At 48.9% G+C, this 23,489-nt stretch overlaps 1 protein-coding gene across 2 annotated transcripts in view; it reads right to left on the reverse strand.

The window, feature by feature from the left end:
• MRAS (muscle RAS oncogene homolog) overlaps nucleotides 1-23,489 on the reverse strand; it is a 61,828-nt gene that overhangs the window by 34,250 nt on the left and 4,089 nt on the right. For both annotated transcript variants that reach the window (XM_082690737.1, XM_082690736.1), the window contains exon 2: nucleotides 3,105-3,315. In XM_082690737.1, the coding sequence (XP_082546863.1) occupies nucleotides 3,105-3,297 (193 nt within the window). In that variant the 5' untranslated portion in view covers nucleotides 3,298-3,315. The remainder of the gene's footprint in view (nucleotides 1-3,104; nucleotides 3,316-23,489) is intronic.

A 23,489-nucleotide genomic window follows, 5' to 3' on the forward strand; every position in this document is an offset into this window, starting at 1 on the left:
CAAATGGGAAAAGTCAAAGGACTCAAGAGCTCGTGAAAATCAATGATGTTGCTTCATCGCTAGCTTGCCTGATTAGGGAAAAGGGGAACACACAAATTAACAATATCAGGAATAAGAAAGCCAACATCACTATGAACTCTACTGTTATTAAGAAAATAATAAAAGGGGCACTTGGGTGGCTCAGTGGGTTAAGCCTCTGCCTTCGCCTCAGGTCATGATCTCAGGGTCCTGGGATCGAGTCCCACGTCAGGCTTTCTGCTCGCCAGGGAACCTGTTTTCTCCTCTCTCTCTGCCTGCCTGTCTGCCTACTTGTGATCTATCTGTCAAATTAAAATAAATAAAAATTTAAAAAAAAAAGAAAATAAGAGAATATCATGAACAACTTTATGTCAGTAAATTTGGTAACTTTGATGAACTGAACAACTTTTTGAAAGATACAAACTACCAAAACTCACTGAAAAAGAAACAGACAACCTGAATGGCCATAGATTTATTAAAGGAATTGAATTTGAAGGTAAAAGTCTTCTGAAAAAGAAAACTCCAAACTCAGATGTCCTCATAGGTGAATTCTACTAAACATTTAAGAAAGAAATAGTACCAGTTTTATTCAAACTCTTCCAGAAAACTGAAGAAGAGAGCATACTTCTCAATTCATTCTATAAAGCCAGCATTACTCAGACAAAACAAGAAAACTACAGACCAAGATAACTCATAAGAACATAGATGCAAAAATTCTAACAAAATTTTAACAAATAAAAGCCAACAATATGTAAAAGGGTAATACATTATGGCCAGGTGGGATTTATCCGAGGGATACAATGTTGGTTTAACATTAGAAAAATTAATGTGATTTTCCATATTGACATACTTAAAAAGAAACACCATCTGAGTATGTCAGCAGACACACAAGAAGCATTTGACAAAAACCAACATCTACACTCATAAAAATTCTCAGCAAACTAGAAATAGAAAGAAACTACCCCAACCTGATAAAGGGAATGTATAAAAAACCTACAGCTAACATCATACTTAGTGCTGAAAGATTGAAAAGGAAAGATCTCCTTAAGATCAAGAGCAAGACAAGTATGTTTTTAGTCAGTGAAATAAGGCAAGAAAAAGAATCAGAAACCATCCAGATTGGAAAGAAGTAAAACGATCTTTACTTACAGACATGACCATCTTTGCAGAAAATCCAAAGGAATCTACAAGATCCACTAGAATAAGTGACTTAGTAAGGTTGCAAGTTACAGTTAACATACAAAATGCTCCTGTATTTCTGCATATCAGCAAAAAACAATTCCAAACTGAAATTAAGGGGCTCCCAGATGGCTCAGTTGTTAAGCATCTGCCTTTGGCTCAGGTCATGATCCCCGGATCCTGGGATTGAGCCCCACATCGGGCTCCCTGCTCCGCGGGATGCCTGCTTCTCTCTCTCCCACTCCCCCTGCTTGTATACCCACTCTGTCAAATAAATAAATAAAATCTTTTAAAAAAAACTAAAACGAAAACCCAATATAATTTGTAATACAGCCTGTATATATAAATCTGACAAAATACATAGAGACCTATGCAGGCAAATCTGCAAGAACAATTGATGAGAGAATTAGAGAAGACCTAAAAATACGGAGAAATACTGTATTCATGGGTTGGAGGGCTCAACATTGTTAGGATGTCAATTCTTCTCAAATCTATAACTCTATATAGCTTTAACACAATATCAGTCTAAAATCTAAAATTTTTGAATTTAACTGATTCTAAAATTCATATGGAAATGCAAAGGACCTAGATGGGCCAAAGCAACATTGAAAAAGAACAAAATTAGGGATTTAATGGGATGTGATTTTAGGACTTATTGTAAGGCTACAGTTATCAAGATAGTGTGGTATTGATGCTAAGAGAGTCAGATCAAACAAAATATATGAGCAACTAATTTTCATCAAAGGAACAAAGGCAATTCAGTGGAGAAAGGACAACCTTTTCAACAAACAGTGCTGAAACAATTGCATCTCCATAAACAAACAACCAAACCAAACCAAACTAAACTAAAATTTGCGCCATATCTCACACAATTACAAATACAAAAATTAACTCGGGGTAGATCATAAACCTAAATACAGAGCCTAAAGCCATTAGATAGCTAGAAGAAAACACAGGGGAAAACCTTTGTGACCTTGGGTTGGGCAAATATTTTAGACAAGACACCAAAAGCACAGTCCATAAAAGAACAAACTGATAAATGGGACCTCCTCAAAAGTAAAAACTCTAGTCTTTGAAAGACACTGTTAAGAGAATGAAAAAAAACATGCCCCACACTGGAAGCAAACACCTGCGAATCACACAGCTGACAGAGGACTTGTATCCCAGTGGCTTTCCAAGGCCCCCTCCTACAATGACAGTCTATCCTGAACGGCTCTATTTAAGAGACTCAGAGAGTGAACCTCTGGAGCAGCGGTTCTCTACTTCGGCATCGCCTGGAGAGCTTGTTAAAACACAGACTGCTGGTCTCCACCCTCTGAGCCTCTGAATCAGCAGAGCCCAGGGGTTTTCATTGCTGATAAGCTCCCCGGTAATACTTGGGTACCCCTGGGGATAAAAATATATGTTTATAAAAAAATAAAAAATTAAAAAAAAAAAATTTGGGTGCTGACCTGGATACCACGATTGGAGAACTGTTCATCCAAACCAACTTAGACTAAACTAGAAACAAAGTCAGATGCAAGATTTTCCCTCCAAGCAAAAATAAACCATGCTCACTAAAGAATAATTTATACACCCACCCCACCCCCGCCTTTTTTTTTTTTTTTTATTAGCCAGAGACATCTGTAAATGCTAATCAGCGCTTCTGATCAGCAAGCAATAACAAACATGACATCACTGAGCTGGCATGAGGCTAGCTTTGCCTCTTTGTTGAATACACATTTTGGTTTCCACAAAGCTGTTCAGAATTCACCCTGGAAAACATACACAGCCTTATACCAACCATACCACAATGACAACATGAGAGAAGCCATCTGGGCCCAGTGAAGCTCATCACCTTCCCCTGACCCTCTGCCTCCTCCCCAAGCCACCCCTCGCCCCATGCAGGGCTGCCATTGGGGTCTCACCATCCAGGATGGCCCACTGATTGTCAATCTCTGTGTGTTTCAGGTAGGAGTCTTCAATGGTGGGGTCGTAGTCAGGCACAAAGATCTTCTGGAAAAACTGGATGGTGAGGGCACTCTTGCCCACACCCCCATCTCCCACCACCACCAGCTTGTATGTGGGGAGGTTGTCACTGGGGACTGCACTGGTTGCCATGTTTCTAGTAGGTCAGACCTGGGGAAGCAAGACATGCATAATGAGGCCTGGGGCTTTTTCCTTTCTGATCTCAGAAAGTACCATATACTCCCAATTGTATATTGATTCAATCATTTCTTGAATACCAACCATGTGCCATACCCGGTCTTGGGGACACATACTACTAGATACCCTGAAGTCTTTAATAAGCACAGCCAAAGCCATATCAAAGAAGCATTTCCACCATTAAAGTCTGCCTTATTCCTGTACAGGTAACCATGTGGGTGCTAATCTGAGCAGGGATGGCACCTTTTACATCAACTCTGGTCAGGGGACTGCTGTGCTCAGAAGGATATGAGGTTGCCTGAGCTCAGGGAAGGTTGGCCATAACAGCCTTGCTAACTGGAGGAGTTCAGGATCTCTATGCCCCAGCCCCTCAGAATTTAGTGATTGTGACTCCTCTCCCTCAGTCTCCTTGCCTTTTGTCATGCAGACAGCTGTGCTGGAATCTCTTGACAACTGGTCAACCCTGTGTTAGCTGGGCAGGAGGAAGAGGAGGAGCAGGGCTAAGTTTTGTTTTAATGATGCTGAGTCCTGCTAAGGCAATGGTTCTCAACTGGGGGCAATTCCGCCCGTCAGGGACATCTGCAACATCTGGAGATGATTCTGGTTGTTAAAACCGAGTGGGTGTTACTAGCATCCAGTCAACGGGCCAAGGCTGTGGTTCCACAGCCTATGAAGCACAGCGCATCCCCCCAAACAAAGAACTGTCCATCCTAAGATGTCAACGAGCTAAGGTGACTAGGCAAAGAGACGGAAATATGGGGCCAGGATTCTAAAGAATAATTGAGCCTGAATAGATAATGACTGATTATGAAGAGGTAACAGTAGAGAAGTGAAGAGTGATCTTTGGAAGCAGCATCATGAAGTGACAAGGAGGAGAGGGAGGCAGGGAGTGCGGAAGGAGCCCTTGGCCCAGGGATCTGGGCTACTAACTGTGGACCCCTCCCGGGTGCCAGGGAGAACAATGCCTCCTCCTGGGGAGCAGGAGCACTGACCTCATGCCAAGGGCGTGCAAGCTGGATCCTGCCTCACGGTACCAGGAAAGAAAAAGCTCTGCACAATCCGGGAGGCAGACAGGCATGACGTAGGCATGACAGGGGCATTTGAGGGTGCAGACTGGGTGTCCCACATGCTTCGCTGCTGCTTGGGAAGGCTGCGCCAAGCCATGCTTTCCTGACCCATCAGATGAAAGGGCTGGATTTTTCAGTTATGTGCAGCCCTAAAAGAGTCCTCAGTTCTAGATAGCAACAAAAGGGTGTTAGACACAAATGTGGGATATGTGGCCATGCTGATTTGCATGAGGTTACGGGAGAGAGGCATTGCAAAACGCTCTGTAGTTACTGAAGCTTGATGTTGACATTTAGGATTTCCCTGCAGTGCGAGGAAGTATAGGCACTTTTATACACTGCGGATGAGCACGTAAATCTGTCCCGACGGGGCTGAGAATACATTCGCATAAATATACCAAAATTTAAAGTGACATACCCTCTCCCAAAGCTGTAGGGTATATGATGATTTATTCTAGGAAATAATCAGTCAAGTGTACAAAGATGTGATGAATGGGGGAAAATGAAAATCACTTACATGTTGTGGGGGGGAGTTAAAGAAAAATTTATCTACACAATGCAATACTGTGCAGCCATTAGAAAGGATGATAGTCCCTAACCTAGGAACATTAATATATTATGCATGAAAAGAGCCCCAAACAGGCTGTGAAACCACAAGTACATATGATTGATCTCTATGAATGAATCTGTATGTCTAGATGTGGTTCTAGGCACAGAGAGGACTGGCAGATTTGGGGGCACTTTCTCAATTTTTCTCAACACTTGCTACAGTAAGCTAATATTGTATATGTATCCCGGGAAAGTTTAACAATATTAAAATATTTCCACCAATGGGAATAAAAGGCACAGCACAGGGAACATAGGCAATGGCACTGTAACAGCACTGCATGGTGACAGATGGCATGCATCTGTCAAGCAGAGTGCATAGAGTTGATGAATCACTATGTTGTACCCCTGAAACGAATATAACATTGTGTGTCAACTATCTTCAAGTAAAAAAATAAATTAATGTTCCCACCAAATGAATGTTCTGGCTACCTGAAAATGTAGGACTCCATGTCCTTCAGGTGAGGAGTTGAGCTCCTTAAGTGCAAGAAACTAGGCCCAGGGGCTGGCTGCAGCCCCAGCATCTGGTGCCCAGTCTCCTTAAGTAGGGTAAAGGTTGGGACAAGTTGAGGCTTTGGCAACTGAGCTTTCCCACATGACAAGAGATGGAGGTCCAAAGGGGCCACAGGGCAGCTGGAAGGAAACAGAAATGGGGAGAGGAAAGCAAGATCCAACTCCCTCTTTCTGCCTCTCTGGTCAGGGGAGCAAAGTGTCAGTCTCTCCTTACCCACCATCTTGGCTGAGGGAGGACAGTGACACTGGGCCAGGGTGAGCATGTTTGCCTGTGAAAGAGGCTATTTTTAAAGCTCCCTTCTATTCTCTGCTGGCAGTGACATGAATAAAAAGTACTCAGTGGGTGGGAAGATATCAAGAAGGGAAATTATTTCTCTTGATTTTCTTCTCAAAATAAAACAAGGTAAGAAATCTTCACTAGTAAGTATGATAGAGGACATGAACTGAATCTCTGAATTGGTACAGACCACCCACAGCAGAACCACCTGGGACCTGCTTGCCAAACAAGGCAGCTGGCAGGAAATGGTCAAATGAGGGGTTCCTTCCTTTCAGAGAGTTCCACACTCAGGGGCTGAGCTCCTGAGAGATCACAGGCAGCCAGCTCGGGGCTCCCTCCCAACTAAGACTCAATGGAAGCAGGTTAGAAAGCACAGTCAGCACAAAAATTGGACCGGATCCCTCAAAGTAAAAAGCCCTTTAGTGCTGCCCAAGGCTGATGGGCCAAGTCCCGGCTCCTTCACTGGACATTCAAGGCTGTCACGGATCACCAATGCTGACCTCTCCAGTAGTGGCTATACCACAGCCTCTCACATTCTATTCGCTCTCCCAACCAGCTTTATGTTTGTCCAGTGTACCCTGGGGTCATACTGAGTCCTCTACAGACCCGTAGGGCCCCCTCTTCACAGGTCAGCCCTGGGCCCAGTAATCACATCCTATGGGAGGCATGTCCTTCTACTCTGCACCCTGCAGTTACTGGTGCAGAGGCCACCAGTGCCCTCGAAATTGTCTATATTTAATGTTCACAGAAGGGCAGGGGATGGCATTTTGCCCCTGTCTCTATTACCAAAGCCGGGCAGAGCATTAGCAAAGGGCAAAAGGCTGCCTAAAGGCATTTCTGAACCACTGTCAGACCACCTACTAGCCACAGCATTGGCCCTGACGATGGAAAGGGCTAAGGGGCAAACCTCCCAGCCAGCAGTTAAGACCATCTCCCTCCTTCTACCAAGTCAGACCAGTCACACAGAAAAGCCCTTCTGGAAGCCAGTGTGAGCCCATGAAGGAAAGAAGGTGTGGCAGGGGTAAAAGAAGGGGTCCTGAACCGGCCCCTCCCCCCAGTTCATAAAGGCTCTTCTCCTGATAGACATGTTTCTTCCAGGCCTTCAGCCTCCCCACAAATAATCCATGACTATACAATGTCTTTGTAAGTGGGGAGGGCAGTCAAAATGTATCACACTCCTACAAAATGGGCTGGACTCAAGTGGTAAAGAGAAAAATTTTTTTTCAGTCACCACAGGCTATGACGAAAGACACCACAGGATAAAATGTTGGTTGGTGGTTAAAGAGCAAACTGCTTACATTCACAAGAACCCCCCCCCCTCCTCTCTAGACTATTCAACTAGAAGATCAGGGATCTTTCTCGATCTTTTTAGAGATCATTCTAGAATGTCAGTTCTTTACTTTTGAGGGGTTCTGGATGGCCCCTTTGAGGTGGGAGGGTGTTATAAGGTGGATCAAGTGTCTCTAAAGTTCCCCCACCAGTTTTCGATGCTGGATACTCTTCTACGGACCAGGTAAGTGACACTGTTGGGCAAGTTACATTCATAGCCTCAGTTTCCTCTTTGTAAGACGGGATTGGTTAGAAAATTATACTTTGCAGGATTGCTCTAAGCATGAAATTAAAATGTATGAAATGTGTTCAGCTTAGAGAAGGTGCTCCAATGTTTGCTCTTGTGCCTTGTTGACTTTGCTCCCTGGAGAGACTCCCTCCGTCTCTCCCTCCCTTCCTCCACTCACAGGCTCCCCCACGAGAAGTCCCGCTGCCATCTCAGCTCTACGGTAAGCCTGTGGGGGATCGTCAACCATCATTTAGAATGTTGTTTCCATGGGAAATGGCTCCGAGGTTGGAGGCAGCCCCCTCCACTCAGAAACCAACTTTTGGAACAGCAGCCACTAGGCGGGGCATTGGCGGCTGAGCGCTGGTTCCCATGGCAACCACAGCTCCCAGAGCCCCTCCCAGTCCACCAACAACTCAAATTCGCACATATGCTGGAAACTTTTTCCTCAAAGGCAGCATTGCTGCTTGAGCAATTTTAATAACACATATTCAAGCATTTTGGGCATCTTTAACCAGAGAAATAAGCTTTTTTGGGCAGCTGTCTTTTGCTCCCTCTCTCTCAAGGTTAGTACCATCTCACAAGGTATGAAGTTGTTTCCTGAAGGGCCGATTGGTCTCCCCAAGCAGCTCTACCAGGACAGGACAGGAGCCACATCTCATTCCCTTGCCTTTCGCAGGGCCAGGCAGGGCCCAACACATGGGAGGCTCAGGGTCTATTCATTGACTGCTAGATATGCCCCAGAGCATCCTTCTCCCCAGCCAGCCCTCCCTTGGGCCAAGAAGCAGGGGGTGATGCTCCTAGGAGGTGGGGGGGCTGGGTGGACAGATGAGCCCAGAAAAACCTCTTCACCTAGCAATTTTCAAAATATGCTGGGAGAGTTCCGAGACCTCCTGGGGACAGTTCTGTGCAAAGCCTCCCTTGGTTCTCCAGCTTGAGTGGGGGGAGTGACATTAATAGCCTGTGACTACAGTCAGGCAGCTCTAGGTCCAGTCGTCGTGTCTCCGACATGGACTCCTTGTGTGACCTGGAACAAGTTTCTTAACTTCCAGGACCCTGCTTCCCTATCTATGAATCAGGAGAACAGGGCACTCAAGAATGTGTGAGGTGCTGAAAAAAACTGCAAAGCCCCAGCAAAGGCATATTTGCACTGACAGGCAATGTAATTGGGCCCCTGGCCTCCCTCCAGCCAGGTCAGCCCCAGTAATATGGACCACTTACTGGCCCCACCAACAGCCCTAAGAGCACCTGTACTGCAGAGGTCTGGTGGAGGACCCATTATAGGAATCCATATAAATGCCTGGGACAACAGAGGGCTCCAGCCCCCAAAACAGTGTCCAGTGGCTGTGATTCCTTACCAAATCTGTCATCTTCTCCCAGAGTCCCATGTTCTAGGGCTTCTACAGAGCTTGTTTCCCAAAAGAATAGCCCCAAACACTGCCCATTTTTGTAAGCAGACCCATAAAAAAGAAATAGCTTTGACTGCAGATATTGTCAAGAGGTCTGTAGGGTCCCTGGCCCCTCCATGTACCCTTTCCCCACAACAGGTGCACTTCCAAAGCAGTGTCAGATGGTCCTGGTCAGAAGAACTGGGGCCCAGAAGAGGCTCTACGACAGTAACCCTCCCCACCATGTAGTGATCATCTGCAGTGGATTAGCTGGACAATAAAGGTCACACTGGGAACCATCACACCACACTGCCTTAAATTCTTTGGATGATTAGTTTTACAGCATCACACAGCTTTTCTTTGATGGTCACTGTGATTTCTCTAACCCACTGGGCACTCTTCATCCTTGCTGGTTGCTTCCCTGACCCTGACTATAGGACCACAGATTCTTGAAGCTGGGGCAGTGGCCAACCCAGAGCCTCACCCAAAGACACTGCTAACTTTATTGAAAGTTTAGTTTTCACAGCTTTTTGCTTCTCTACTTCTCTACTAATCATTTTAAAGATTCCCTCCATCCCCTCAGTTGAAGTACAAGTTGTCTGGTAAATAAGGTTCCAAGAGAAAGGGACACGTTCACTATTAATGAAGCTCTTGGGAGAGTGAATGGATTTGCAGTCACATTGAGCTGAATCAGCTCTGGAAAGCTAATCTCATCGCCATGATGTCTGGGTGTGCCCAGCTCAGGGGGATGAGGACACGTTGAGGGGAGCAACCCAACCCATGTGGAGGAAATGGCTCTGCATTCCAGGAGCTGCCCTTCCCTTCTGCACAATTCCCAGAAATGGGCAGCTTCCCCGGGGCTGTGGCCTTGCAGGCTGTACAGAGATGGTGTGCTGTCCGGCTGGGGGGTCTAGGCCACTTGGTATCCCTTAAGGCTTCACTCTCCCCTCTCCGCTCCCCAAGACGTTGCTCTAACCCTCTGTCTCATGTCTTTGATAATGCAAACCCAGCTCTGGACTGCACCACTCCACCCCTCCAGGAAGCCATCAGTGCATCCCGCTTGCTCCATTATTAAGACTTCACCCCCGCCCCCCAACCAGACTATGTGTGTTATTTTATGCAATAAAGGACCTCAAATACCGTGGAATTTCAGATGGTTAGTATGCGGCAGGAATGCAGTTCCTCCCACTCCCAAGCCACGGCAGACATCATAAACGACTGCTGCGCTCTTCCCTGCTCAATCTTAGAACCATTGTAATGCAGCACCTTGGCAGCCAGAAGCAGGCAACTGAGCCAGAGGGGAATCTTGTGTGGCACCCCAGATCTAACCCACTACTCTTCTGGTTCCCTCTAACATATCTCACTTACGGTCATCCTGTTCTGTGGGAGGGTCTCAGGACCTTTAGTGGAAGCCCACCTGGTTATCTGTGGAGAACTCTATGACCCGAGTCTTGTGTTAATACCTCAGCCCCTGCTTAGCTACCCCATCAAACTCCGCTGCCAGGACCATGCCCGGACCATGGGCAGCAGGGCAGAAACAGCCAGACAGGGATCCAGAGATCCAGGCAAAGGCCAATGCTGAAAGTAAGCCAGGCGAAGGATGCCACGCCCTCGGCCTTACTCACGGACCCCCCAGTACCATGGGCTTCCTCCTGTCATGACCGTTGCCCCTTGGGTCTTGCCCGCTAGCTGGAGAGTGGATCCTGACAGGGCTTGCAGCTTAGCTGCTGAGGACCCAGCACTGTAAGTCCCGGAAGGGTATGTGGAAATACTGCTGTTAGAGTTACAGGAGTGATCAATGTTCAAAACAATGAATAATTCATTCATTCATGTAAGTGAACCATCTGATGCTGTTGGAAGATTTTACCACATTAACTTGCTTGACTCTCACAACAGCCCTCTGAGGTATGACTTTGATTATCCCCATTTTATGGTTGAAGAAACCGAGACACAACAAAGTAAAATAACATTTCTGAGGTCATCCAGCTAGACAGCGGCAGCGCCAGGATCTGAAACCGTGTCCTATGGCTCCGGAGCCCATGGCCAACCCATCGTACCAGGCATTTTCTCATGGCTGGTGAAATGGTGATGGGGGGGCAGTGGGCAGAGTCAGGCCAGGCCAGAGGCAGCAGATCCAGGATGAGGTCAGCCATGAGGCAGGCAGGTGATGTCAGAGTCACAGAGGCCTCCAGGGCCACCACGTCCCTTCACCTGTTGGGGAGGCATCCCAGGCAGATAATAGTCCCTGGAACAGCCCCCACCTCCACCCCAACTGGGTCGAAGTCTGCCAAAGAGGTTACAGGCCTCATGCTACTTCTCTGAGGACCAGGGAGGAAGCAGGGGGATCCGGCAGCTGCTTAGCACCATGGAAGCGCCAGGCAGCTTTGAGACCCCCGTTCCAGCACCTCTGTTTGGGCCCCTCGCCACTGCCTTGGTTGCTGTCCCAGCCCCAGCCTGCCTCCTTGTGCCTGTCTGCCGGCTGCTCCCTGCCCAGCTTGGGGCTGCTCCCTGACCTGGAAACCCTCATCAAGGAGCTTGAGGCACTGACTCAGCCTGCAGTCTTAAGCAAGTTACTTTTCTTCTGTACCTCAGTTTTCTCTTCTGTAAAAGTGGGGGCAGTGGCAGCCTTTGCCTTCTGGTGGTCATGTTGGGCTGCACTGAATTGCCTGGCTGTGTGTGGCCCACAGTGAGTGCTCGTAAACCTCGAATTGATACCATCACCAGTGTTCTTCAAAATCCATCCCTTCCTCCTGCAGGCCTCCTGTCTTTCCAGAGTCCTGCCTGAGCTCGTGCCCTGTGAACTGGCTGGTTCCCGTAACAACTGAACAGAATTTAGCCCTCACCACTCCCTCAGTGTGCTCTCATGCCGACTGTGCATAGGCCTCAGAAGCAACCCCCGCCCCCTCAATTCTGCCCTGCAGGGTAACATTCACATCTTGACCTACCTAATCCAGTGGACCCCCAGCTCTTTCTGCTGCCTGCAGTGTGGTTAACCAGGGAGAAGAGCCAGGGCAGACTGGATAACTTGCACAAAGGCCCAAGGCATGGTCGCATTTAGTCTTCCCATTTTACCAGTGCTGAGACAGTCAGAAACATTAAGGCCTTTGCCCAGGGGAACAGCTTGGTAAAGGGGGAAGCTTGGACTTGGCAGGTAAAATCGAAAACTGCCCCCACTCACCCCCCAGCTAGTCCAGGGCACTAGAAGTTCCAAGGCTCTTGGAAACCGAGAGGTTAACGAGGGGCCAGTGTCTCAGGGTCCACACAGCCCTTCAGAACAATGAGCCCCAGTGGCATCCCTGGCTCCTGGGGTGCTGCCACCTGGGCCTCTCAGCCTCAGAGCTCCCACCCCAGTGGCCCACCTTCCCCAATGTCACCATGTCCTCCTGCCACCCAAGGCAGGGCAGGGGGTGGGAGTGAACTCAATCCAGGGGTGCAGGCAGCTCAGGCCCCTGAGTCACAGCTTCCTTCAGTGGCAAGTAGGGGCCAAGAAGAGGAAGTAGTTTTACATTTAAATCTTACTCTCAGCTCTAGTGGCCTATTAATATTTTCCTAGGGCTGGGGCAGTCATGCCTGCAGCCAAGGAGAACGTCTCAGCTTGAGACGGGAGCTTGCATGTCCACCAGAAAAGTCACTTTGGCAGTCACCCCACCAGGGATGGGTGGATTCTGGGTAATCTGGGCATCCCCAAAGTGAGGTCCCTCAAACCCCCCTGAGCCTGGCTGGCCGCTGTCCTATTCTTTCCCCATTCCAAGGCAGCTATTTCCTCATAGCTCCTCCAGGGCTGCTTAGGCTCAACCCTTCACAGCATGAACCCAGCCAGCACCACTCCTCAACAACCAAACCTCCTTTAGACCCCTTGTCCCACCTTTCTGCTCTGGCCCTCTTTCCCTCTGCCTTCCCCTAGCAGCTCAAAAAAACCCTTTTCCTCAAATCCGAGGCCAAGGCCTAGCAAGTCCACCACTCCCGGCAGGTGCATTCAGTGGCTTGGCTCTGCCCTCTGCAGGGCCCCCTCCCAGGTATTACCCTCCCATCACTCTGGCGTTGTCACCCCATAGTCAACCCCCATGGGTGTCTGAAGCTCTCCCCGCTGACCATACCATTCCAGGCCCTCCCTGAACTGCCCTCAGCCCCACTTGCCCCTCAGGCAGCCTCTGCTCCCGCTGATTCCTGGTATGGCGTCCCTGAGGATGGAGATGGTGCCTGACTTGTCAGCGGCTCCAGCCCCTGGCAGGGCACCTCAGAGTCTGCCAATGACTGTACTCTGCCGTTTCAGCTTTCCTCCACCTGTGAGAACATTCCCTCTCTAAGGAACCGCCTCCTGAACCTCCCTTCCTCCCCAGCCCTCTCCTACCATCCAGGTCTCCTTCCTCTCAGCCACATGCTCATGTCTAAGGAGTACTGGCCAAGTGGCAGGTGACAGCCAGGGGCCTTTGCAGCTGTTAGGCCATTTGACTCCTCATAGTTACCACACCAAGAAGGCCTTGTTCAGCACCTGTCAGTGATGAACCCCAAGGTCACAGAGGTTCTGTGGCTTGTCCATCTGCGAGTCCAAATGCAAAGCTCCTAGCTCAGCTACATGGCCATTCTGTTCCTTCTCGGGAGCATGCCCCACTACTTCTCCCTTCAAATCTGGGAGTTGGGAGTTATCTTCCTGTCACATTTGCCCACTAGGGTGGGGCAGGCAGGGGTCTGATGGACCGCATCATCTTTACGTCTCTAGAGCCCCGGCACAGCTTTCTGCACAGACACTCCTGGTGTCAGCTGTCGGCATTTCCACAATGTGGGGTGACACTGGGAGCCAACTGGGATTCTGGCTTGGGTAGAGAGGCGAGGACAGAGGTAGTGTGGGGACTATACCCAATGGGCCAGGCGGGTCCCAGAGTAGTAAGTGGTGACCCTCATAAGGGAGATAATATGTGAGGAGTTCCACTAGGTACACATGGGCCCCAGCCCAGATGCTCATCTGACAATGAGCAGATGCTTTCCTGCCACGCACGCTCCCAAAACAGTGAGTCCCCCCAGGTCCCAGCTCCCTGACCACTTTGCCTAATGGTCTGGAGATGCCACACACTGTCCTAGGAGCCTCCTGGTGGCAGCAAGGCAAATCTAGTATTATCTTTCCCCTAAGTGAGAGGGTACAGTTGGGGGGAGGGGACAGTTAAGCAGAACACAGCTTCACGGGTTGTGCCTCAGCGCTGTCCCAGACCAGAGCTGCCTGTCTCATAGGACCATGGCCTTGCACTGGCCCACTGAGAAGTTAGCAGCCTAGGAGAAAGGCAGGGGTGGTGACAGACAGTAAAGGGAAGGTCTGGAGACCAGGGGCAGGCATCGCTCTGTGTCAGCAGCCCCTGGCTATGAGATGAACACTTCTTACCAGGTCTGACTATGGCTAAACTCCAGCCTTCCAAGTCCTGGCTGTCCCACTACCTCAACTGCTTTACCCTGCAGTGGCAGAAAGAGGCGCTCAGGGAAACAAATGAACTTCCTCATCTCATGTGCTCACAGAAGCCAGGTGGATAAATGAGAGAAAGGGGCAGGTATGGGCAGTAGGGAGCAGTGGGGCCTGCGGCAAACAGGAGACCACTATTACCCTCCATCAGGAGGTGGAATCATGTTGACCGCGGCAACAAGAGCATATCTGCAACAGGTTGCCCGATGGTCTAAATTTTTAAAGAGTAGCCAGAAATTGGAATTTTTACGTGAAGCTGAGGGTTCTTTTTTTAAAGATTTATTTATTTGCAAGAGAGAGAATGAGAGAGAGAGCATGAGATGGGGGAGGGTCGAAGGGAGAAGCAGACTCCCCACTGAGCCAGGAACTCTATCCAGGACTTGATCCCAGGACTTCAGGATCCTGACCTGAGCTAAAGGCAGACGCTTAACCAATTGAGCCACCCAGGTGCCCTGTGAAGCTGAGTTTTTAACGTTAACTACCCACCATTTGAGCCAAATGAATCCCCCACCCCCTGGGGGGGCTTCAGCCCACAAGGGCACCCGCTGCTGCCCCTGGGCCACTAGAGCACAAAAGGCAGTTACTCTTTGCACTGTTGTGGCCTGGCCTGGCTTGGGCCACAAGAAGGTGTGAGATTCAAGGAGGTGGAAATGACACTGAGAAGTAGCAGCAGCAGGGGGTTAGCAGTCTTTAGGGGGAGCACACGCCCACCTCAGGAGTGTTCAGGGGCCAAGGGAGGTGAAGGGCAGGAAGGCACACATTGCTTACATGTGTTTCTTTCATTGATATTCAAGATGTCACACACAATTAATGAAAAACGTAAAAATTTATATGTTTGACCAACAGTGAGACAGAAACACAGTTGAGGCTCTTGTCTGAGATCGGGGGAGGCAATCCAATCTCCATTTTAAACAAGTAACCAGGCTGGAGAGAACTAGGCTGGAGCAAAATAAAAGGGAAACTTCCTGAAAACGAGGTGGGCATGACAATGAGCAGCTGGGGAGGTGTGGAATCTCCTTGAAGCAGGATGGAAGAAGGAGGGCCCAGCAGCCGGCTCTGGAGGGGTGAACCAAGGCTGCGGGGTGGGGGGGGGGAGTGGTGACTTTTCAGGGACCCTCCCAAACTCCAGATTTTAAGCCCACTCCGCTGCAAAGACAGGAGGCAACTTTTCACACCCCTCTCCCCAAATGCAAAACAGTCGCAGCAGGTCTCCTCCCCTCCTCAGCATACAGGCCAGGACTTGGGGAGGGAGCAGCTGGCGAGCTGGCAGAACTGATCTGTCCCCAGCAGCCACTACTGGCCTCCTATCTCCCTTTTTCCTACAGACAGCACTTTTATAAAAAGCCCCTTGTCATTGGCCCCTCTGCTAGGTGTGTGACCTCAATCTGTGTATGCCTGTTTCCTCACTTGCTGATACCAGTATCTACCTCATAGGGTTGTTTTGAGGATGGGATGAGCTCACACAAGCAGGTGCACAGAAAGGATTGCTATTCTTCTCGTTCTTGTTACCATTATCACCATCAGTATGTTGTGGGAACTCCTGCCAGTGCCCCTTCCACCAAATTGTGCAGAAGAACGCCCGGGGCTACACACGGGTATTTTCCAGGTTGTCCCAAAGTGCTCAGGGTGGGGTGGGGGGTGGTAAGGGAGGCAGGTGCTCCCGCTGAATCACCTCCTTCAGGCTGAGAAGCTCTTAGTATAGTCCATAGGCTTGGCTATCCCAGAACTTAACAAGGACGCGTATTTTATTTCTGATAATGGAGAAACGACCAGAATCCACCCCCTGGGCTGCCTTGTTTCAGGGATCTGGAGAAAGGGGGACGTTTCAGAGCTATGCCCATCCTACAGCCCATCTCATGGGAGCCACCCTAGGGGCAGAAAAGTCAGAGGCAAAACAGATGTCAGGAGCTTGGAAATGGGTCTGATGCATCAGTTTTGAATCCTGGGTGTCTCACTTCCTAGCTGTGGGTAGCCTTGGAAAAGTTATAAACCCTTCTCCGTGAAACCACTGTTGCTAGAAGCAGCAGCCTGCTGGACATGCACTCGGGCTGAATCTGTGGCCGGGACCGAGCATACTCTAGTACCTGTTTATTACGTCCACCCCACATACTTGGCACTTCACGTGTATTCCTCATGCACTCCCTACCACACCTCAGGCCAGGTGAGATTACTGTTACACTCCCAAACACTCGGCTGTCCCACGACCCTGTGTACGCGGCCTCTCCGGCTCCCAATGTGTCAGTTCCATGAGCACAGGGCGCGTCCTCTGTTGGACCCTCTGCTGTCCCAGCACACATATGACACAAAGAAGGTGCTCAATAAGTGTCTGCTGGTTTACATCAGCTCCAATCCTCCCTGCTACCCTGCAGAATGTTCTAACAGGAAGGAGAAAAGTTCACTCTTGGGTTCGCTCTGGCCATTGGGACTTGATGTGCCCAGTACTTAGTGCTGTTACACCTGGCTAGCCATGTAAGGATAGGGGGCCTACCTCTTGCCTAGACAAGTTCTCTAGTAGGTTTTTCTGAGACAAAAGCCTAGGCCCACAGCCTGGTCCAGGACAGATTTCATGACAGCTATGCCACCAAAAGTAAAGGAAATTTGGAGTTCTCAAGACTGGGGAAAAGGGGCGCCTGGGTGGCTCAGTGGGTTAAGCCCCTGCCTTCGGCTCAGGTCATGGTCTCATGGTCTCGAGTCCCACATCGGTCTCTCTGCTCAGCGGGGAGCCTGCTTCCCTCTCTCTCTCTCTCTCTGCCTGCCTCTCCATCTACTTGTGATTTCTCTCTGTCAAATAAATAAATAAAATCTTAAAAAAAAAAACAAAACTGGGTAAAAGTGTCCAGGAAAATTAGTCCCTGGAGAAGGGGCACAAACTAGACTTGAGGAGACAGACCAGCCAAGAGAAGTCTTCCAAGGGTAAGCGGGCAAGAGGAAGAGGTCTGCTATTCAATTTTAGCTTCTTCCCTGTTCTGAAATCCTGTTAGCTGTGGCTTAACAGGGGTTAAGGAATGAGGAAGCCAAGCAGATTGCACACATGCACGGGGGCAAAGCTGGGGCAGCTGACCCAGGAGGCCAGATGGCCAGTGGACATGGTCCCCACCTGGAAATCCTCCAAAATACTACAGGTGGGGGCATTTTCATCAATGCTTGGGTAATTTTTAAAGAAAAATAAACAACAGGCACCTAGGTGTCCCAGTTGGTTAAATATCTGACTCTTGATCTCATCTCAGATCTTGATCTCACGGTCATGAGTTCAAGCTCAACACTGGGTGTGGAGTCTACCAAATTAAAAAAATAATAAATAAATAAATAAATAAATAAATAAATAAATAAAACAACTTTGGGGGGCCTGGGTGGTGCAGGCAGTTGAGTGTCCAACCTTTGGTTTCTGCTCAGGTGGTAATCTCAGGGTTGTGAGACAGTTCCCCCACCGTCCGGCTCTGTGCTCAGAGTAGAGTCTGCCTGTGACTCTCTCTCTCTCCGTCCCTCCCCGCTGCACTCTCTCTCAAGTAAGTAAATAAATAAATCTTTAAAAAAAAAAAAAAAGGAAGAAAAAATAAATAATGCACTCAGAGAAATTCTACACAGAGAAAATCCTTTGGGAAGAATGATGAGATATTGAGGACAGCATGTCCCCATTTCATGGAGGCATGGATGTGCTATGAGGGCCTGGCCCAGTAAACCTGGGTCAGGAAGAACTGGGATGGGGTGGCTGGGACATCTGCATTGTTCCCTGTTGGGGACCTTGCAAGGGAGGCTCAGAGAGTGGGGGACTGCCCAAGTCTCAAGACAACAGGTGGCCGGGCAGCAATCAGAGCGAGGCTCTTCTGGCCTGCAGCCCATGCTCCTTCTCACTCTCCTGTGGGTCTTCTGAGGAAGGAAAGGACTGAGACCCCCTCTGGCCACCAATTCAGCAGCCCTGCTGGTGGCCCCAGCCCCATGCCAGGGACCCTGCCTGGGGCCCTCTCCTTCCACACACAGAGACTCTCCCAGCCCTCCGCCCTGTCTTTCCTATTCACTCACACCAACCCTAAATAGAAAAAAGTCCCTGTTAAGGGCTTTATTAGAATGGTTATTTTGTTGGAGCGCCAAGTGGCCTACTCCAGCTCCCCCTTTCCATCCCTCCAGCCGTCCCCAGTTTGAGTCCAGAAGGAAAACAAAGGCTTTGTTTCTTTATTTTGGTTTCCTCTGTAAAATCTCAAACATGCAGGAAACACCCACCCAGGCCCAGATAAGTGGACTTGGGGCCACTGTCCTCTGCAGGCGGGTGGGGCTGGGGGTCAGTGAGTAGGGATGGGCGGGAAGATTCTGATGCCAGCTGACCTTAGTTCCCTGGGAGGCCAGCAGGGCACCTGGGGCTGGGCTTGGCTTCCTGGAGAAGAAGGGCTGGGCCTGAGAAGCACCAGGCCTTCCGGGCTCCGCTGCCCAAGGAAACTCAACCTGAGGAATGTGGGTGTGGAAGGAGACTGAGAAGACAGATCTCATACAGTTATTTTTTAGTATATGCCCCCAAGGCTTTGGGACAGTGTCTCCACCCTTTTCCATCATCCCTGGTTACAATAAAGCCGGCATTGAAAGAAGAACTTGATAGTGGCTATTTTGGACCACTTGTGGCTATTTTGAGCCAACTTGTGAGAGAATGGCCCTTGCCAAGAGAGATGGGCTCGCTTGGGTCTCCCTACATTTCCAGCAGAATTCAAATACAGGGGGATGAATGTGTAGGTTATCCAAAAGGGGGAATTTTCAAGAAGGTATGTTGAAATTCTAAAGGATAAAAAAATCACCTAAATGAAATGAAAACTTCAGGTTCTCTGCTCAGCAGGGAGCCTGCTTCCTCTTCTCTCTCTCTCTGCCTGCGTCTCTGCCTACTTGTGATCTCTGTCAAATAAATAAATAAAATCTTTTTAAAAAAAAGAAATGAAAATTAATTTTCCTTTTTTTAAAGATTTTATTTATTTACTTTTCAGAGAGAGAGAGAGAGAGAGGGAGAGAGAGCAGAAGCAGGGGGAGCAGCAAGCAGAGGGAGAAGCAGGCTCCCCGCTGAGCAGGGAGACCAGATGCGGGACTCGATCCCAGAACCCTGGGATCATGACCTGAGCCGAAGGCAGATGTTTAACCAACTGAGCCATCCAGGGATCCCAAATTTTGCTTTTGAAATGAATATATGCTGCTTTCGAGAGGCAAGAATCTGTCCCCAGATGCCCCTGAGAATGATCAGTTTCTGTGGGGTGAGTGGGCCTCCCCACCTCCACCAGCCATCCAACCACCTCCAAACAGCCCTCTGTGCCCACAAACCCTGTCACTGCTTGGGTACTGGGCTATATAGTCTGGGTACTTGGTATAGTAGGGCTGCCTCACACATAGTGTATACAGTAGGTTCCATCTATGAAACCAGAACTTTTCTTTTGAAAGTAGGCCTCATTTAAAATAAAAAGGGTTTTTTTTTGTTTGTTTTTTGAGGGGCAGGAGGGACTTTGGGGGAGGCACTCTATTCTGTTTCATTGACCTATCTATTCCTGTGCCAGGCCTCCACCACTTTATTCTGGTTTTATAGTATTTTAGTGTCTGGTAAGACTGGTCCCCTCTCCTTACTCATTAAGGTCTATAAGCAAGAGAGTAAAATGCTCAGATTTCATTCTGAAATTTTTGTCCATGTTAAGATGGATTTATAGGGGGCAAAATTATAGACCGAGAATCAGTTAGACTGGTATTGCAGTAACCTAAGTAAGCCATGTTAAGGCTGGAGCCAGAGTAAAGATGATTAGCAATCAGGGGAGGAATTAATTAGAAATAATCCAAATCATCATATTCAAAAAAGAGAGAAGTGGGCTTGTAAACATAACAGGTCTGTGTATTTCCAAATAATCAAACAGGAACTGGTTTTATAGTACGTTTCACGGCCTTCCCTGGTGCAGTCTCTGGACAGCTCTTACCAGACAACACAGCCCGACAAGCAGGTCCCTCTGAGGTCCCCGTGCCAGTGTCTGGCAGCACCCCCGTCAGACTTGGGAAGGGACATGGGCAATGCTGCTCTCCCTGGGCCACTCAGGGACAGAGAATATTTCAATTCATTCTTAACACTTAACAAAGAGAATGTGAGGCCCGCCTCAGGTCCCCGTGTTCTCTTGGGCAACTAGTTCAAATCTTCCTCCCCATCGTGACTCCCTTGCAAATGGAGAATGCCTGAATGTGGAAGGCTTTCCTGGAAGTTTCTGAATGTCCTCGGCATGGCTTTCCAAAACACTACTCTGCTAAGTGTTCTAACCCAGGCTGGGGCTTCGAGCTTCAAGGGGCGAGGCAGGCTACCGCTCCGGCCAGGAGTCCTGGGAGTCCTGGAGTCCGCTGGAGGTGGAAGGGAGAAGGCTGCAAACAGCTGCCTGTCCCTCCTTACTGGACCTGCAGAGCGGAGATCAGAAACGTACCCCACTGCACCTTAAACTAGTTCCACACTTTGGAATGGAAGGGGTGTTTTGCTAAGGTTTGTGTAAAATGAGCTCCTTAGCAAATCACTGTTATCTAATTATAAAATCATGTTTTTTCTCTCTCTATTCTAAACACAGAAGTCTATCACTTACACAGCGTATGCTTTGAGCAGGTACGACTACACTCTGCTTGCAGCCTGGCTTGAACCTGCAGTGGTCCAGGCAGGTGCTTCCAGAGAAGATCAACATTTTGGACAAGGGTTAAATCCAAAAGCACCCACATGCCCACCGCCCCCACCACCCCCGGTGGTTTCTCCGCAGCTATGGGCAACCTTGGTGGAGGCCCAGAGGCCCTTGCTGAATTAGTGGAGGACAGGAAGCTGAAAGAGCCAGTATGCAGAAGCTCCAAAGCCCACCTCAGGCCGAGGACAGGCCCAGACCAGCGAGGCCTTATGACCAGGGACACGGCCAAAGTCCTGACCTACTGGGCAACAGATTGAGTATGGATGAAATCGCTGGCCTCTGTCCATTTTGGGAAGGGACCCATGGTGCTTGTTACACGATCCTTTATATTGTCATTTTTCTATTTGTCAAAAAATTAAAAAAATAAACCAAGTGCCCAAAAGATCTAGGGGTTTGCAGTTGACTGTAAGATTAACAGGCGTCAGGGAGTACCAAGGCCACCCAGGCACTCTGCCTCTCTTCCCAACCAGCGGCTCCATCACATCCTCTAGCATAGGCCACTCTGTCCCCCTCCTCACAAGGGCTCGCCTGCAGCCCTGGCCATTGGTGCGCAGACCCCTGAGGGACAGACCCCATGAGCACCAGGAACCAAGAGAGGGGCCATTTTTGGTCACCCGGTTGTGGGAGTGGCCCAGTGTCACAGAAGGATATGTACTTGGAGACCAGATGGACCTCGGTCAGACTCCTGGGCTCTTCTTTTCTCAGGCTTTGACTGGACGTGGCCTCCTCGACCTCCCTGAGCCTCAGTTTCCACATACGTAAAAGGCTAAGGGCAATTGCTATGAGGCCTGGTATGGCTAATAGAGTGTTTAGCCTAGGCCCAGCCCCCAAGTCTTTGTTGAAGGGAGGGGGGGAAGGAGGAAGGGGGCAAGGAGTGGGGAGAGAGGGAGTAGGGAGGGAGGGAAGGAGGAAGGACAGAGACAAACTGTCTTTCAACCATTTGAGGAGCTGCTGGAGACAGTGGAACTGGTGATGGAGAAAAGCATGACTATCAGGGATTCGCCAGGGACAGATCCAGGGCAGGCAGCTTCAGGGGAGAAAGGAAAGAACCTGGCAAGGACGAGAGAATCCCCAAATGGAAAAGTGGACAAATTTGGGGGCAGCAAGCTTCCTATCTCTAGAAGTGTCCAGCTGAAGCCAAGGGAGTAAGGGAGGGACTGTTAGGGAGAGACTCCCTTGAAAGTTTCCCAGCCTTTATTCAAGGGCTCACTTTCCCATTTGTTCCATATTTGTTCATATTTGTTAATTACTGAACTACTACTGGCTTAATCTTTACCTTAAAATCATCATACTTTGGGGCACCTAGGTGGCTCAGTCAGTTAAGCGTCTGCCTTTGGCTTAAGTCATAATCCCAGGGTCCTGGGATGGAGCCCTGCCTTGAGGGGGGAGGGTCCTTGCTCAGTGAGGAGTCTGCTTCTCTCTCTGTCTACTGCTCTGCCTGCCGTTCCCCCTGCTTATGCTCTCGATCTCTCTGTGTCAAATAAACAAAATCTTAAGAAAAAAAAAATCAACATACTTTTCATTTACTTTTTTTTTAAGATTATTTTTTAGTAATTTCTATACCCAACATGGGGCTTGAACTCACAACCCTAAGATTAAGAATCACATGCTCTTCTGACTAAGCCAGCCAGATGCCCTCATCATACTTTTTAACTTAAAACCTTTCTCTAGTGTTAATTTGAACAAAATATCCATTTTCTAAAAATGGATTTGATGTGATGCCTGTATTGTTATAATACATATAAACAAGCATATTAAAATGAAACGATGCTATATGTGCCTCACCTAAAATTATCTGCCTGACCATGCTAAGAAATCTGCTCTACAGGATCTGAATCTAGACTAACTACGCTCCAGGGTCCCCTCCTGGATCTATGATTCTGTTACGTGAGGTTGCTTGAATACTGATGATGCTCTTAATCCTTACAGCCCTTTCTGGTCTCCCAAGCATGTTCTCATCTGTGTATTTCATCTAATCCCATGATGACCCTGAGGGCAGGCAAAGAAGTCACAGATGGCACCTGGGTCCCTGTAGTAGGAAATGTGCCCAAGGCCCTCTAGTTAGTCACAGACCAGAACCAGGGTGCAGAGCCCCCAACCCCCCACCCTCTCCTCATGCTACCACCACACCAAACCCCAGTCCATCCTTGGTGCTCTCCCCAATCTCATTAGCATCACAGCCCAGATGTGAATCATAGTGTTTTATCCATTTAGGTGGCCAGAGGCCAAGCTCTGGAGATGAAAATACACCCCTCTGAGACCCATAAAGACATTTCAGCAACTAGCTATGACCTAGATGGTCATTTGGCCTTCTGGCCATCAGCAGGCCCCACCTAGAAAAGCTACCCAAAATACTAAAGGTCAATGAGAGGGACATTAAAAAGTTAAATACACACTGTTACTTCCTGAACTTTCTGAAAGGGATGGCTGCAGAAAGCTGCCTTGGATCTTGCCAACCTGGTGCTCAGTGTTGGGGGCCGGGGCGAAGTCTCTGGGGGCAGGTGAGATCAGCCTCATCACCTGCAGCAGACACACCCACCCAGAAGGCTGAAGACAGCAGGTGCCCAGGGGTGTAAAGGACTGTCACCTCAGCTTCAATATCACCTCTGTTGTCTGAAGCAGCCACCAAAACC

Source organism: Mustela nivalis, assembly GCF_964662115.1.
Source record: "Mustela nivalis genome assembly, chromosome: 1".
Lineage (NCBI taxonomy): Eukaryota > Metazoa > Chordata > Mammalia > Carnivora > Mustelidae > Mustela > Mustela nivalis.